Consider the following 18,088-nt stretch of genomic DNA (forward strand, 5'->3'; position numbering starts at 1 on the left):
ACTTGATGTCGAATGCCTGGTAAACAAAGAGCAACGCTATGCCAAATGAAAACCACTGTCACACTGACTGATATTTTCAAACAGATATTTTCGTATAGCCAACATTTGGACGTGATGAATAAGAATGCATCAATACAAATATGTATGCTGGAGCTGGACTATTGGCTCATTACTTTATTATGTAGATGTTTACTATTGATATACAACCCATAGCAACTGGCCCACACTCCTCTACAATTGAACGCATCAACATCTATAAATTAACAAGCAATACTTATTTAATTTAATACAATATGTGCTTTCAATATCAGTCATATATATAAGTCAATATCCCTCATAGAACCTGTTGAAATGTACAGTTACAGTCATTTCAAAGTCTGTTTGAGCTTGGTCAAAGTTTTTAAGGTGAATGTGACCAATTTATTATACAAAAATAAAATAAAAAAGAAAGTGCCTCTTTCAGATAATACAAAATGTATTAAATTATGAAAAATGGACAATGTTGCGCCACTAGGGCAATACCCCTATTTGGGGCAAGACATCATTCCCTATAGCCTGCGTCTGGCAAATATTATACTCCTATGTAAAAGTGGTTTACAATTTGAAAAGTGTAGGGTAGTTTTTTTGGGAACTTCTCTTTAATTTTTTAGTGGTATTAAACTCTCTCTTTCCATTGTCTGGCTTCCAATTTCCATGTGCCAGCTGTAACCAAAGGCGGAAAAAAGACGAATAAGGTCTACGTCATCACGCATTGTCCAGTGCAGAACCTCGAAAAGTCACTTGTTGTCAGAATGGAGCAGGCATGTTTGCCCCGCCCTGTGACGCACATTACCTGGTGTGCCCCAATCAATCACGTGATCATGGGGAATACCTTTGCATTCCAAATGATTATTCGATTTCCTGTTCTTTTATTATGTGCCTGCATGAAACTCAGAAATAGAACATTTCATATGAATTCACCTTATTCAGAGGTGGCAAGTTTGATTTTTGATGGGAATGAAAACGAGGCAGTGAGGACTTAAGTAGCCTACAGTCTCTTCTATAGGTTGTATTGTTGTTGAAATTGGTGTTAATTGTTCAGCTGGCAAAAAAATGCCAGTAGACAAAAATAAATAAATAAATAATAATAATAATAATAATAAACTCCAAAAACACGAGTTGATTTTGAGTTGATACTTGTGTTGTGCATTCTGCTGAGCGATGATTTCTCATGAATTACATCAGCGATTAATTGCAGTAAGGAAACCGAAAGTTAGCGAGTGAGTCTTCGAAAACGAAACAGGTGGGGCATAAATTCATGCCGTATAAATAATGCCTCCACCCCAAACAACATCACACATCAATTGCAGTAACTTCATAATTACAAGTCCTATTCGAGACAGAAAAGCAATCAGCGGAAGGTTTGAACAGCTCGGTAAGTCGCAGAATGCATAGAGAAATATTGCACAATAATCTATATTAATGTAGTTACCATCGTATACTAATGTTTTTTTTTATTAATCAAATGTTGACAGGCTCGTGATGGATCTAATAATAAAGGGATTTAATGGAGAAACGAAATCTCTGTCTGTGGGCTACAACACCACAGTTGGTGAACTGAAGCAGCTCATTTCACGGGACTTCAGTGTGCCACCTTCACAGCAGAAACTTTCTGCAAATAACGGACACCGAATCAGCCTTGATGACGATTCCAGAACACTCAGTAGTTACGGTTTGCACTCGGGGTCCGCGGTGATGCTCCTCATCATTCCTCTTCAGGTGTTCGTCAAGAACGAGAAGGGCCAAACAAAAACATACGATGTCGACGTCAATGAAACCGTAGATCAGCTCCAGCAAAAGATCTACAACAAAGAAAGTGTCCCTGTGGATCAGCAGAGACTGATTTACAACGGGAGACAACTGGAGTCTGGCATGAAGCTACTGGAGTACAACATCACATCTGGAAGCACCATTCACATGACTCTGCGTCTCCGAGGAGGTTAATGGATAAAGTGTGACCAGGACTAACTGACTACAAGAACTAAACATGTCAAATATAATAGGCATGAAACAGGTCTGTTAATTCTTAAAAAAAACAAAACATGAAAACAACATGAAAAACTAAAGCACTTTTTAAGTCGTTCTAAATAATATTGTCTTCTAAATGCCATAAATATATAATATATAACACAGAGTAGCTGAGTACTGAATTTAAAATATATATTTTGTTGATGTACTGTAACTGATATAAAACATGCATTATTGTCCATTAAGCCTTTATGTAATTCAAGTGTTTGCACTTTACAAATACCTTTTATTTTTGTACAAATGATCTTTCATTCTAGATTTTGCATCATTAATTAAATAATAAATGTTTGAACCATTACAATGTATTGTTCTCCACTTTTTATAAAATGTAGTTTTTAGTGACTGCTACACACAAAACATTATCAATTCTACGCTAGTGTCAGAAATGAACATTTCCATTAATGAACAAATTGGATTTGACTACTTTTTTAACCTTTATGAGGGCATGTGTTTTCTAATGTCAGATTCATCCATTTAATCTACCGGTATTATTAAGATGAATTCTTTTGAGTAATTATATTGTGTTTCATGCAGTAATATGTATACCTGGAATAGAATTCAGAAAAATAATTGTTGGGGCATTTTCTGCACCTACATTTTGAATTTTGGGAGCAATTTTGTTACTTTCGGAGGCAATTTTGCCCCATTCATTTATGACCCTAGTCTACGCTACACCAAACAAAATGGCTGTCATAAATTGGTGGTTATGTCTCAAATTTTGTTATGTCTGATCTGAATCGGTGAATAGGCGAGATGGGGCAAGCTGTCACACTTCAGTGCACATTTCTCAGGATATGTTTATATTTAAAAAAATAATATTTATTTGTAGGTCCATAGCTTAAAATCTTGCCTACAAGAAAGGGCTACAAACATTTCCATGGTCATTGTACACATGAAATGTTACAGTTCATTTAACACACGTTGACCCTTTGTGACAACATGCCCCCACAGCAGGTCATTGTCATGTTCTTTTATTAACTGAATAAAACAATCCAAAATCCTGACATCATTTTCAGTGTTTCCACAAACTGGTAAATGGTAAATGGTCTGCACTTATATAGCGCATTTTTTTTAACCTTAGAGGTTACCAAAGCGCTTTACACTGTGTCCCATCCACCCATTCACACACACAATCACACTCACACTCATACCAATGGCATGCAAGGTGCTAGCCTGCCACTGAGAGCAACTTATAGCAAACTATAGAATGGCATTGTTGTACAGGATGTGGTGCACTCAATTTGGGCATAATGAATCAAGGGATAGGGGCTAGTTTTAACTTAAGTAAACCGTTAAGTAAAAGAAGAAAAATCTTAAGGGGTTTCTTGTTTCTTGATTTATTACAGAACAATTAAAATGTCTTTACAGACATACATCAATGTTACTTATTATAGAAAATGTTTCAAATATTGACAATATAGACAAATATTTCCTGCCAGTTATACTGGAATATGCTGCTTGTATATTTCTGATACACAACAGTTTAAAGGCACAATCTAGGCCCACTGTAGTTGGTTTCATGTCAGTGTTAATCAGGTTTGGTTTCATTTCCTGACAGAGGCAAGGTGAGCATACCAGAATAAGTCAACCAGATTGACAAACAGAACTCAAAACTATCTCAGAGAGAGAAAGAGAAGGTCTGAGTGAGTATGGTATGTAATTTAAAGGAAGGTATTAGTGTATGAGTCCTATGTTTACCTGAACAGGTATATAGTTGATGTTGACAAACTGAAACAGTGTCCAAACCTTCCAGTTCATCTTCACTGCAGGCCAGTAACTTGTTTTAAGTTTGTTTTGAAGGTCTGAAGTTTGTTTCCTTGCATAGACCAAGTTTTTGATATCAGTACAGCCATGCACCGTATATTGCCAGCATATGCTATGCATTAGAACTATAAGATACAATATAACAAGTTATCAAGATCATTGAAAGCAAATCACAGGCATAAGCAGAGTATTGAAGATAAGATTTTTTGATCATTAATAAAATGCTGACAAACGGCTTTAATGTCAATGACTTTCATTTAAAAACTTGACTTGGTCAAACCCAGTGACCTGCACAATATAAAACAATTTCAGTTTGACTACCTATTTGTTTGGTGTCAATTGGAATTGGCACAGAGACATTTGAGCGGTGTGACATGTGTAAGAAGGACATGTTTTTAAGGTCAAATAGCATGGTATGGAACTGCACGACATTGCCCATCATGTTGATTTTTACAGAAATTGAGACCTCAGTCAACAACACACCAATCAGAAATCACCACATGAGCTGGGACACTAAAAGCTGTAGGTCAGCAAACAGGTGAAGTTTAGTGACCAGTAGCAGTACTCTTTATATCAACAGGATTCTGGTCACAGTTGAGCGTCATGATGAACAGCCCACTTCGATTCTTTCACAACCTGACAAACAGAAAATGATTGTCTCCTGAATAAGAGAGTGTCAGCCAAATATATAACAATTACCGTAGGCTACAAAAACTCTGAAAAAAAAAAAATGAAACGTCCTCACACTTTCAAATGCTTTTATTTTCAGCAAAACTTAATGTGTAAATATTTGTATGAAAATAAATAGACTCAACAACAAAGACATAAGATGAACAAGCTTCACTGACATGCGACTAACAGAAATTGAATAATGTGTCCCTGAACGGGGAGGGGGGGGGGTCAAAATCAAAAGCAGCAGTCAGTGTCTGGTGTGGCCACCAGCTGCATTAAGTACTGCTGTGCATCTCATCCTCATGGACTGTACCAGATTTGCCAGTTCTTGCTGTGAGATGTTACCCCACAATTCCACCAACACACTTGCAAGTTCCTGGACATTTCTGGGGGAATGGCCCTGACCCTCACCCTCCAATCCAACAGGTTCCAGACATGCCAGATCCAGCCTCTTCGCTGGCCATGGCAGAACACTGACACCCCTGTCTTTCAGGAAATCATGCAGAGAACGAGCAGTGTGGCTGGTGGCATTGTCATGTTACAGGGCAATGTCATGATGAGCCTGCAGGACGGGTACCACATGATGGAGGAGGATGTCTTCCCTGTAACGCATAGAGTTGAGATTGCCTGCAATGACAACAAGTTCAGTCAGATGATGCTGTGACACACCGCCCCAGACCATGATGGAAACTCCACCTCCAAATCAATCCCGCTCTAGAGGATAGGCCTCGGTGTAATGCTCATTCCTTCAACGATAAATGTGAGTCAGACCATTGCCCCTGAGAGACAAAACCTCAACTTGTCAGTGAAGAGCACATTTTGCCAGTCCTGCCTGGTCCAGCTAAGGTGGGTTTGTGCCAATAGGCAACGTTGTTGCCAGTGATGTCTGGTAAGGACCTGCCTTACAACAGGCCTACAACCCTCAGTCCAGCCTCTCTCAGCCTATTGCGGACATTCTGAGTAGTGATGGAGGGATTGTGTGTTCCTGGTGTAACTTGGGCAGTTTTTGTTGCCATCCTGTACCTTTCCCGCAGGTGTGATATACGGATGTAACGATCCTGTGCAGGAGTTGTTACACGTTGTCTGCCACTGCAAGGACGATCAACTGTCCTTCCTGTCTCTTAGGTGTCTCACAGTACAGACATAGCAATTTATTGTCCTGGCCAAATCTGCAGTCCTCAAGCATCCATGCAGCATTCCTAAGGCACATGGATCAGGAAGTAACAGTTGAATGGTGATAAGAAATGTCTGATTTTGGACAGCAATGCCACAGTTGGTGAGCTCAAGAAGCATATATCAGAGGTCTTCAGAGATCACCCTTCATCTGGATAAGAGTGTCTGCTGGAAATGTGAAAATAGAGTAATTTATAGACCTGTAACACTCAGTTTTAGCAGAATGTTGTTAAAATATATTTTATGAATTATGGTGATGCAACAACTTACTGTATTAAAAAATGGATAAGCATAGTTTTGCCTTTCTTGACTCTATATATTTGTACTTTTTATGAATGATGTTTTATTATATTTTGCCTTGCATATAAAATAATAAAATGAACTAAAATCATGCATTGTGCTTTGTTAACTTGATGTTATGCCAAATGAAAACCACTGTCACACTGACTGATATTTTCAAACAGATATTTTCGCATAGTCAACATTTGGATGTGATGTATAATGCATCAATACAAATATGTCTGCTGGAGCTGGACTATTGGCTCATTACTTTATTATGTAGATGTTTACTATTGATATACAACCCATTCCAACTGGCCCAGTCTCCTCTACAATTGAACGCATCAACATCTATAAATTAACAAGCAATACTTATTTAATTTAATACAATATGTGCTTGCAAGTCAATATCCCTCATAGAACCTGTTGAAATGTACAGTTACAGTCATTTCAAAGTCTGTTTGAGCATGGCGAAGTGGTCAAAGTTTTCAAGGTGAATGTGACCAATTTATTATACAAAAAGTATAGGCCTAGAAAGTGCCTCTTTAAGAGCAGTGTGCATTACTGATAAGCATATGTGGCGTTACTAGGTATGAAAGATTTGCAATTACACTTTAATTTATATCTGACTACGCCACCCTGGTGGAGAGCCAGGGAAATACTCCAAGGGAGGACACACAGGTAAGTATTACCCACTGAGGGCAAAGATATAAGCCAGTGAGACAGGGGTAACAATACAAAATATACTTTATTTTGTTAAAACAGACACATCACTAAAAAGCACACCATAGAAAAATACTTCTCCAGGGCAGGCCTCGCAGGAACAAGGCAGGCCGGGCGCACTCAGAGGTCGTCCAAACCCACTTAAATTCACCCCAAAATCAAACAGCAGGGCACTGCAAGGCAATTGTGTTAATAAACATCACACACTGTGAAGCACACACACCTCTAAAGAAAGGCAGCCGGCCTCCCCCGTTCCGCCTCGAACCCCTACCGGCTCCTGGAGACACAAGAAGAGAATCAAATAATAATTAACTGAGAAATTATACTAACTCCCCCAACCCAAATGAAATGTACAACCACAATGATTGGCACATCAAAGGCCCCAGCAGCCTGTCGGATAAGGCCAATCAAAAAGGCAGTGCCTGAGTGATTATCACGGAATCCAACTCCAAAACGGTTACAATGAGTTGTACAAAAGAAAACCATCAATTAATATGTACCAATATAAAAAAAGTAAATAACACAAAAACCATAAAGAAACCAATAACAAATAATCCACACGCAGTAATTACAAGAAAAATCCAACAAGACAGAACACAGGAAAAGGCAACTAAAATCCCACAAACACAAAAAAATAAAGGTACACACTTAACCAGTCAAGTCAATCATACATCGCACAAGCAGTAACACAGAGCGTGGGTTGGTTAACCCAAAAGAACCGACCTGCTAAGCGGTAAACGACTCGGTTACTAATGTAATCTCGGTTCCCTGAGAGGAGGGAACGACTATTGCGTAAGTAGCTTACGCTATGGGAAAACTCAGTTTCTCGAGAAATATTGAAGTCTTTATGTAAAACGCATTGCAGCTGCACAGCAGACAGTGATGAGCGAGGCAGCTCGGTCATTGGCTGTGCTGCGGCAACTGCTCGAACCAGTGACCGGGCGACTTAGAACGCGCGACCAATGAGGGCGCTCAGAGCCTGCTGAAATTAGCATATGAGGGCTATATAATGAGCGTCCCGTCATGCCAGTTCTTTTAGGGTCAATCGACTGAAGCGAACTGACCAAGCACAGACACGGCAGCTTACGCAATAGTCGTTCCCTCCTCTCAGGGAACCGAGGTTACGTTAGTAACCGAGTCGTTCCCTATCGAGAGGTCTCTCCTATTGCGTAAGTAGCTTACGCTATGGGAACACCATGTAAAACGCCGTGCATGCTGACTTCGCTCTATTAAGCCAGAGGCAGGTGCCTGAGCCTTAAAGCAAAGTGATATTCCACGAGCCGGCCAGCGGCGAGCTATATAGTGGGGTATGACAGGGCGCCCTTGCCTTCAAGGTGGGGCGCTCCTTGTACAAACACAAGCACATATCTCATGTACTGAGCTTTTGTGTACTGGTACGCATAATAAACCCTCTAAGTCGGTCAGAGACGGACCTTATAAGGGAGGAGATGATGCCCAGCATATACATACTCCAGTTCATTCCACAGTCAGACTGATAGAATGTTGGAATGCAGTGAGGGGACCTGTAGGTTATAAAACCTGATAAATGTCGAAGGCGAGCCCAGCCTGCCGCTGCACAAATATCTTCAATGGGTATCCCACTCGACCATGCCCACGAGGAGGCCATGCTCCTCGTAGAATGAGCTCTGACGCCTAAGGGGCATTGAAGGCCCTTGGCTCCATAAGCTAGCGCTATAGCATCCACTATCCAGCGCGATATTCGTTGCTTTGAGACAGCGAGACCCTTAGTTCGGCCGCCAAAGCATACGAATAATTGTTCCGTCTGTCTGAACAGGGCAGAACGTTCCAAATATACTCTGAGCGCCCTGACCGGGCAGAGTAAATTTGCATCACCTTCGTCTGCTGAGGACGATAGCGCTGCCAGAGATATCACCTGTGCTCTGAAGGGTGTAGAGAGCACCTTAGGAATATACCCGTGCTTTGGCCTAAGGACAACTCTGCAGTCGTTAGGTCCAAATTCCAGGTAAGCAGCGCTTGATGACAGCGCGTGCAGGTCGCCCACTCTTTTAACTGAAGCGAGTGCCAGCAAGAGCGTGGTTTTGAGCGAGAGCTGCTTGAGGTGCACGGTTCGGAGAGGTTCGAACGGGGCACCTTTGAGTGCGTCCAGGACCGTGGCCAGGTCCCAGATCGGTACCGAAGGTGGGCGAGGAGGGTTCATCCTCCTAGCACCTCTTAGGAAACGAACGATCAGATTGTTTTTTCCTAATGAATGTCCTTTATCAGGATTGTGTGACGCCGCTATGGCAGCCACATAGACTTTGAGCGTGGAGTGTGTGCGGCCCGCCTCCAGCAGCTCCTGCAAAAAGGCGAGTACACTTGGTATCTCGCACGTTTTGGGGTTCAAGCTCTTGGTATCACACCAGTCACTGAACATTTTCCACTTTTGGGCATACAAGCGCCTCGTAGAGGGGGCTTGCGCCTCAGTAATGGTTTTCAGAACTCCACTGGGGAGGTTCTCGGGAACCCGTTGAGGGGCCATGCATGGAGGGCCCACAGATCGGGGCGGGGATGAAGAATCATCCCGCTGGCCTGTCCGAGGAGGTCTTGCCTCAGCGGAATCGGCCATGGGGCAGATTGCATCATCTGTACCAGCTCTGGAAACCACGTCTGGTTTTTCCAGAGTGGGGCTACCAGGAGCACTGCACATTTCACCTCCCTGATCCGACTGATGACCTGAGGCAGCATTGCGATCGGGGGAAAAGCATACAAGGGGCGGCTCGGCCAAACTTGGGCGAGCGCGTCCGTGCTTTTTGAGAAGAAGAGAGGGCAGTGCGCGTTTTCCTTGGAGGCGAAGAGGTCGACCTCTGCCTCGCCAAAGGTTCGCCATAACCACTGAACCGTCAGAGGGTGGAGAGACCATTCTCCTGGGAGAACTTTGTCACTGGATAGCATGTCCGCTCCTTGGTTCAGGACGCCTGGCACGTGCGCTGCCCTTAGCGAGCGCAGGTGGTGTTGTGACCATAGGATGAGCTCCCTGGCCATAGAGTGCAGGGAGCTCGACCTGAGTCCACCTTGGCAGTTTATATACGAAACTACCGTCATGTTGTCCGTTCGGACCAGGACGTGTTCGTTTTGCAGGTACGGAAGCAGGGCTCCGAGAGCCAAGGCGACCGCTTTCATTTCCAGACAGTTTATGTGTAGGCGCTTTTCCGGGTTTGACCAAAAGCCGGAAACAGGCCTGCCCTCGTAAAGGGCCCCCCATCCTATTTTGGAGGCATCTGTTGTGATCATTTTCCTCCGCGTATTCACGCCCAGACTCACGCCGGTTTGATACCAGTTTATGGCTTTCCAGGGCATCAGGGCTTTTATACAGCCGTGATTCGCTCTGATCAAAAAGTGGCCCGAGCGCCACGCGTGAGTGGGGACACGGCTCTTGAGCCAGCGCTGGAGAGGACGCATGTGCAACAATCCTAGCTGGAGTACAGCTGATGCCGAGGCCATGAGACCGAGCATTCTCTGAAATCGTTTGACGGGAGCGTGCGCGCCCGTTCTGAACGATGTTGCAAGGCGTCGAATAGAGAGTGCTTGAAACTGTATGAACGGTGTTTTGAAGTGGGGGTGCATTCATCATTATGGGCACGCGCGCCACATTCATAAAGCTTTCCGCATTTAGCGGGGAGTTTCTTAGCTCGCGCATTGCATCTGTGATGTTTGCGGCATTGCTGTTTGAAACTGTGTGGGTAGCTGTGTGTAGGGGTGCGTGCAATACGGCAGGCACACGTGCTACACTTATAGCACTTCCCGTTTTTACTGGGGAAGTGTTTATAACTGTGGGAACAGTGCTTGTGTGTAGTGGTGCATACATGACAATAGGCACACGAACTACATTTTTGAGACATCCAGCCTGAGCTGGGGAGGTGTTTGGCACTGTTTGGACAGTATTGATATGTGGGAATGCGCACTTTAGTGTGGACATGTGAACCCTTAGTGACACAGGCAGAAAATGACTCTTTTGGTGATTTCTGTGTGTCGCCGTGAAAACGGCGTTTGATTGCAGGTGAGCGAGCCTGTAAGGGGACTGGGTAATGTTTTAAATGTTTGCGAGGGAGCGGTCCGGCATTTGCGAGACGCGTACTCCCTCTCTTTCTTCCTGCTGCTAGGAAGACTTACGAGGCTCTGTGTTCAGGGTGATTCTGGGTCGAGTGCCTCGTTGCTCCTGCGGCTTTCTTCGGCCAGCGGAACGCGAGTGGCGTCGAGCGTCCTTTTCAGGTCTGCTCTTCGGCTGGGAGACGGGCGGCTCTGCTCTGGCTCGCTGCTGCTGCTGGGGCGGTTTTTGAGATGAGCTGGATCGCTTAGGCAGGAAGTGATGCATAGCTTGCGAATCCTTCCGCGCCTCAGTGAAGCGCTCCATGAAATCTCTCACCGTAGGTCCGAACAGGCCGCTCGGAGTGACAGGTGCGTCAAGGAAGGGTGCCTTATCCGCGTCCTTCATCTCCGTTAGCGTTAGCCACAGATGGCACTCAAGGATGATCAAATTAGCCATGGCCCAGCCAATGGATTGGGCGGTGGCCTTTGTGGCTCGCAGAGCTACGTCCGTAGCACTGCGCAGGTCCTTAAAAGCGTCGGGTTCAGGTCCAGACTAGTCCATAGAGCGAAGTTTGGCCTGAAACACTTGTAGAACCGCCATCGAATGCAGCGCTGATGCAGCTTGACCGGCGGCGGCGTATGCGCGACCGGTGAGAGCTGATGTGGTTCTGCACGGCTTCGATGGGTGAGAAGCTCTGGCCTTCCATCCAGCGGTGGAGGGTGGGCATAGATGGTTGGCCACAGTCTCCTCTAGGGGCGGAGTTGCCTCGTAGCCTCTTTCTCTCGCGCCATCCACTGGAGGAGAGCGAAGAAGAGAAAGAAGGCTTTAGGCGAGCCGAGTGCGGGGCTTTCCACGACTTTGTGAGCTCGTCGTGCACCTCAGGGAAGAAAGGAGAGGGTCTCTGTCGGGGGGCCTGCCGGCGCCCCTGCAGGAACCACTCATCCAGCCGGCTGCGGGCGGGTTCTTCCGGAGAAGACCAGTCGAGCCCGAGGTCTTCCACGGCCTTAGACAGGATACGGACGATCTCCAAGTCCATGCTGGTGCCCGCGCTCGTGTCCGCTGATGCCGATGGCACAGGGTCGAACGAGCCCGGCCAGTCGTCGGATGCAGCATCAAGAGAGAGGCTGTCATCCTTTCCGTCGTCGTCCCCTGATGTGCCGAACGAGACGAGACCCACCGCTTTGTTGGAGGGGTGCAGGTCCGTTCTCGCGAAATGGACTGGCGGCGGGGAGACATCTGGTAGCGGTGATGCCCGCGGGGACTGAGCTGGCGTGACATCACCGGAGTCGGGGTGCTCTGGCAGCCTCTGTGAGCGGTGCTTTTTTTGCGCGGCTCGAACAGAGGTGGCAGCACGGGGGCAGCCGGCTCGCTTGCGGTGAAAACGGCAAAGCGAGTGCGCAGCTCGGCGAGGCCCAAGGAGTCGCATTCAGGGCATCCGCCCTGAATGAGTGCAGCTTCTGCGTGGTCCAGACCCAGGCAGCGAGTGCAGGTGATGTGCCGATCTCCGTCGGAAAGAGGGCCTCTGCACGAGGCGCAGGCTGAAGGCATTTGAAACAACGCCTGGAAAATAACTCTTTTACTTTCTTAAAAAGCGTCACGGGGGCGAACGCTTGTTCAGTAAAAGGATATGCGATGCGCGCCGGAGGGCGTAGCAAAAGGCTTCGAAGGCGGCTGAAGATGCCGGCGTCCTCTCAGCAGTCCCGCTGCAAGCTTGTCCACGGTGGCGAAAGACTCCAAAAATCAAAGACCAAAAAAGGTCTTCGCTGAAGGAGTTTAAATCTAAAAGAACTGGCATGACGGGACGCTCATTATATAGCCCTCATATGCTAATTTCAGCAGGCTCTGAGCGCGCGAATGCGGGACTCGCCGTCATTGGTCACGCGTTCTAAGTCGCCCCGTCACTGGTTCGAGCAGTTGCCGCAGCACAGCCAATGACCGAGCTGCCTCGCTCATCACTGTCTGCTGTGCAGCTGCAATGCGTTTTACATAAAGACTTCAATATTTCTCGAGAAACTGAGTTTTCCCATAGCGTAAGCTACTTACGCAATAGGAGAGACCTTTCGATAGGGAACTCAGCACAGCGGTGCAAACAATCAAACGAAAATAAGAAATTTAATCCGATAAGCAAAACAGCAGCGGCATCTCCTGTAGCGTCCTCACACTGGATAAAGTTTACTGATGGTGACGTCCCCTTTCCCTTTAACACCAGAAACACCAGATATTAAACAAAGTCTATAAAATCCCAAACCAAAAAAAAGAACGAAATACTTACAGTGTCTCCAAGTGAACACCAACCGCCTGTTATGTGGCTACTCAAAGCGCCACAGCCTGGTTTATTTTAAATGAACAACATCCACCGGTCCGTTGTATGATTGCTCCAAGCGCCGCAGCCCAATCCGTCAGCCAGCACCCACACACCCGCTATTTTACTATTAGCGAGAGCAGTACATCGTAACTACTATAACCGCTAGTAAAGTTTACCAAGAATGCCGCACATACCTGTGATCACATACAGCCGCCCTTCCTCCCAATGCCCATGTCGCCGGCAATGCTGTGAATCAAACTATAAACAGTACATATTACAACAGAGCAGTCCAGCCTATTGCAAAATGCTACTAGCTTTAACATACCTGCAAACCACCGTAACAGGGAAAGGAAATGCCAAGGGGGGGGGAGCCCGGAATCAGCAAAACACGTCAACTGACGTCAAAATAAAGGTCCTTGAATACTAAAGGTGCTACCACCTCATTGGTCTTCCACCCATCCACTAATAAACCAATAACCTAGCTCCTTTATCCTGTCACACATACTTAAAACAAAATGTATTAAATTATGAAAAATGGACAATGTTGCGCCACTAGGGCAATACCCCTATTTGGGGCAAGACATCTTTCCTTATAGCCTGCGTCTGGCAAATATTATACTCCTATGTAAAAGTGGTTTACAATTTGAAAAGTGTAGGGTAGTTTTTTTGGGAACTTCTCTTTCATTTTTTAGTGGTATTAAACTCTCTCTTTCCATTGTCTGGCTTTCAATTTCCATGTGCCAGCTGTAACCAAAGGTGGAAAAAAGACGAATGAGGTCTACGCCATCACGCATTGTCCAGTGCAGAACCTCGAAAATTCACTTGTTGTCAGAATGGAGCAGGCATGATTGACCCACCCTGTGACGCACATTACCTGGTGTGCCCCAATCAATCACGTGATCATGGGGAATAACTTTGCATTCCAAATGATGATTCAATTTCCTGTTCTTTTATTATGTGCCTGCATGAAACTCAGAAATAGAACATTTCATATGAATTCACCTTATTCAGAGTGGTGGCAAGTTTGATTTTTGATGGGAACGAGGCAGTGAGGACTTAAGTAGCCTACAGTCTCTTCTATGGGTTGTATTGTTGTTGAAATTGGTGTTAATTGTTCAGCTGGCTAAAAAATGCCAGTAGACATAAATAAATAAATAAATAATAATAATAATAAACTCCAAAAACACGAGTTGTGAGAATTAGATGTGGTTTAGGAATATGCACGATTAATGCCGTGCATAAAAACAATTATGAGGTCAATATTTATGTAGCACCCTCTACCCTCTCAGGAATGACGTACCTGAGCTCTTAGGGCGGGTACTCGGGTTCAAACTTTGCAGTCTCTCGACTAATTATAAGGGAACTCTCTTAACACCCTACACAATACCCAATTTCCTCTCCTGAACTAGAACCATGCATTTAAAGTGAATGTGAATTAACCCAATGGAAATATTCAGGTTAATCTTCAACCAAACCAATTAGTAAAATTAATGAAATCACATCAAGTAAACAATTACAGTGTTTATTAAAAAAAGAAATACGAATTTAAATGAAATAGGAAAAAATTAAACTAGAAAGATGATAAATAAACAGTAAACTACAATTACCTGTCTATTCTAGAGTGATGTCACATAAATGTAGTTGGAATATTTTAGAAATACACAATCTCTATGATTAATGTACTTTTAGAATGGTATGACAACCCACAGATGAATATGAATATTAACAATTAAGTATAACTTATGATAAATAAAATGCCTCTCAATATGGTTTTAACACTTTTTTTAAATGCACCATCCAATCTATTTACATATATATGAACTGCCCTTTACAGAAAATAAATAACAATAAATCGAACGCTTCTTATGAAAATGCTATGGCAGTTATAAATGAACATATAAACACATTAACTGACGTGGGCCCACACACACACACACACACACACACACACACACACACACACACACACACACACACACACACACACACACACACACACACCCCTCGTTGCAGGCCTGTATCGCTGCTCGCGTGCGTTGTGGCCACAAAATAAAGAGATAATTGGCCGCTTCACTCCGAAGAGCCAAATAAACATTAAATGGGATACCTTCAATCCGTAAGTAATGAGTCCTCCCGTGTTAGAAAACTCCGATCACTCACTTCGTCCCTGATATGCGCGTCCTGGACTCTTTACGATCCCTCGTTGCCAGGGGAACCCTGAACCCCTCGGCGATTCAGGGCGCTACCTGGATGTGCAGTCGTGCAGCTCCTCCTTATCACCGTTATTCACGTTGATAAAGTCTGCTTTATTATTTAGATACTCAAGTTACTACTTCGTTTGTAGTTAGCACTAACTCGTATGGAACTCACACAAGTGTATACAAACTAAAAGATAACTTACAGCCAGCGAACCCTTGGTTAAACAAAATCTCTGCTGAATATAATAATCAGAAATAAATCAACCAATCCTGGTCGGATTAATCACTATTCTCTCACACATTCAGCACGGCGCGTTTCAACACACACCTTCATCCATCCATCTTCTCTCCTTTCTCCTCTCTTTTTTTCCCTTCCCAACTTCCAAGACCCAATCATACATACATTCCATAGGTATCAGGCGGGCTTAATAACTTATGCTCCAATGAATAAAGGACAAACCCTAACTGGTTTGTAAAACCCACGTTTTGCACATGTAGGCCTACATTACAACCAAACTCTACCACAGAACGATGCTCTTAAAGGCGCAGATCCCATTTACACATCGTAAAGAAATATAAACTTCGTACCCAAGAAACATTATTTGAAAGGGTCTTAAATACTCCAGCTTAACTTTTAAGGGAAAATCACCAGGGTTACATGGATAAAAAATCAGTGAAGTTGCTATTACCAATTATTATTATTTTTATTTTTTGGAAGAGTGTCTCTCACATGAATATCATCATATTGAAAGATGAAAACCTCTGTGCTACACAATGTACAAACACAAACATTTATTTTTGTTTAATTGAATGCATGGTTTGTCGAAATATGTACAGTAGTGTGAGTTAACCAGATACTTGTGTTGTGCATTCTGCTGAGCGATGATTTCTCATGAATTACATCAGCGATTAATTGCAGAAAGGAAACCGAAAGTTAGCGAGTGAGTCTTCGAAAACGAAACAGGTGGGGCATAAATTCATGCCGTATAAATAATGCCTCCACCCCAAACAACATCACACATCAATTGGAGTAACTTCATAATTACAAGTCCTATTCGAGACAGAAAAGCAATCAGCGGAAGGTTTGAACAGCTCGGTAAGTCGCAGAATGCATAGAGAAATATTGCACAATAATCTATATTAATATAGTTACCATCGTATACTAATGATTTTTTTTATTAATCAAATGTTGACAGGCTCGTGATGGATCTAATAATAAAGGGATTTAATGGAGAAACGAAATCTCTGTCTGTGGGCTACAACACCACAGTTGGTGAACTGAAGCAGCTCATTTCACGGGACTTCAGTGTGCCACCTTCACAGCAGAAACTTTCTGCAAATAACGGACACCGAATCAGCCTTGATGACGATTCCAGAACACTCAGTAGTTACGGTTTGCACTCGGGGTCCGCGGTGATGCTCCTCATCCTTCCTCTTCAGGTGTTCGTCAAGAACGAGAAGGGCCAAACAAAAACATACGATGTCGACGTCAATGAAACCGTAGATCAGCTCCAGCAAAAGATCTACAACAAAGAAAGTGTCCCTGTGGATCAGCAGAGACTGATTTACAACGGGAGACAACTGGAGTCTGGCATGAAGCTACTGGAGTACAACATCACATCTGGAAGCACCATTCACGTGACTCTGCGTCTCCGAGGAGGTTAATGGATAAAGTGTGACCAGGACTAACTGACTACAAGAACTAAACATGTCAAATATAATAGGCATGAAATAGGTCTGTTAATTCTTAAAAAAACAAAACATGAAAACAACATGAAAAACTAAAGCACTTTTTAAGTCGTTCTAAATAATATTGTCTTCTAAATGCCATAAATATATAATATATAACACAGAGTAGCTGAGTACTGAATTTAAAATATATATTTTGTTGATGTACTGTAACTGATGTAAAACATGCATTATTGTCCATTAAGCCTTTATGTAATTCCAGTGTTTGCACTTTACAAATACCTTTTATTTTTGTACAAATTATCTTTCATTCTAGATTTTGCATCCTTAATTAAATAATAAATGTTTGAACCATTACAATGTATTGTTCTCCACTTTGTGTAAAATGTAGTTTTTAGTGACTGTTACACATTAGCAGGTCTACGCTAGTGTCAGAAATTAACATTTCCATTAATGAACAAACTGGATTTCACTAGCCTACTTTTTTTAACCTTTACGAGGGCATGTGTTTTCTAATGTCAAATTCATTTAATCTACCGATATTATTAAGATGAATTCTTTTGAGCAATTAAATTGTGTTTCATGCAGTAATATGTATACCTGGAATAGAATTCAGAAAAAAAATATTGTTGGGGCATTTTCTGCACCTACATTTTGAATTTTGGGAGCATTTTTGTTACTTTCGGAGGCAATTTTGCCCCAAGCACCCATTCATTTAACATCCTGGTCTATACACCAAACAAAATGGCTGTCATAAATTGGGGTTTATGTCTCAAATTTTGTTATGTCTGATCTGAATCAGTGAATAGGGGAGATGGGGCAAGCTGTCACACTTTAGTGCACATTTCTCAGGATATGTTTATATTTAAAAAATAAAATTTCTTTGTAGGTCCATACCTACAAGGTCTTGCCTACAAGAAAGGGCTACAAACATTTCCATGGTCATTGTACACATGAAATGTTACATTTAATTTAACACACGTTGACCCTTTGTGACAACATGCCCCCACAGCAGGTCATTGTCATGTTCTTTTATTAACTGAATAAAACAATCCAAAATCCTGACATCATTTTCAGTGTTTCCACAAACTGGTAAATGGTAAATGGTCTGCACTTATATAGCGCATTTTTTTTTTAAACTTAGAGGTTACCAAATCGCTTTACACTGTG

At 43.3% G+C, this 18,088-nt stretch overlaps 2 protein-coding genes and 1 long non-coding RNA gene across 7 annotated transcripts in view; 2 read left to right on the forward strand and 1 right to left on the reverse strand.

The window, feature by feature from the left end:
* LOC127635749 (polyubiquitin-like) overlaps window positions 1-2,325 on the forward strand; it is a 33,118-nt gene extending 30,793 nt beyond the window's left edge. For all 5 annotated transcript variants that reach the window (XR_007969519.1, XR_007969518.1, XR_007969515.1 and 2 more), the window contains exon 3: window positions 2,054-2,325. The gene's annotated coding sequence lies outside the window, so the exon portion shown is untranslated. The remainder of the gene's footprint in view (window positions 1-2,053) is intronic.
* LOC127635775 (polyubiquitin-like) lies at window positions 1,348-17,196 on the forward strand. The gene is made up of 3 exons (XM_052115998.1): window positions 1,348-1,414; window positions 1,515-1,978; window positions 16,890-17,196. The coding sequence occupies exons 2-3, from the start codon at window positions 1,522-1,524 to the stop codon at window positions 16,892-16,894; spliced, it is 462 nt and encodes a 153-aa protein (XP_051971958.1). The 5' UTR covers window positions 1,348-1,414; window positions 1,515-1,521; the 3' UTR covers window positions 16,895-17,196.
* On the reverse strand, window positions 4,620-13,302 carry LOC127635801 (uncharacterized). The gene is made up of 3 exons (XR_007969520.1): window positions 13,226-13,302; window positions 6,902-6,955; window positions 4,620-5,844 (listed from the first exon to the last, which is right to left on the reverse strand). It is a non-coding gene; the product is annotated as an uncharacterized LOC127635801 (long non-coding RNA).
* Window positions 17,197-18,088: the final 892 nt, after the last annotated feature.

The sequence above is a fragment of the Xyrauchen texanus genome, chromosome 4 (assembly GCF_025860055.1).
Source record: "Xyrauchen texanus isolate HMW12.3.18 chromosome 4, RBS_HiC_50CHRs, whole genome shotgun sequence".
Classification (NCBI taxonomy): Eukaryota; Metazoa; Chordata; class Actinopteri; order Cypriniformes; family Catostomidae; genus Xyrauchen; species Xyrauchen texanus.

What these genes read in the sequence shown, in the direction of transcription:
- LOC127635775 (XM_052115998.1), top strand. Translation starts at nt 1,522, where the DNA reads ATGGATCTAATAATAAAGGGATTTAATGGAGAAACGAAATCTCTGTCT.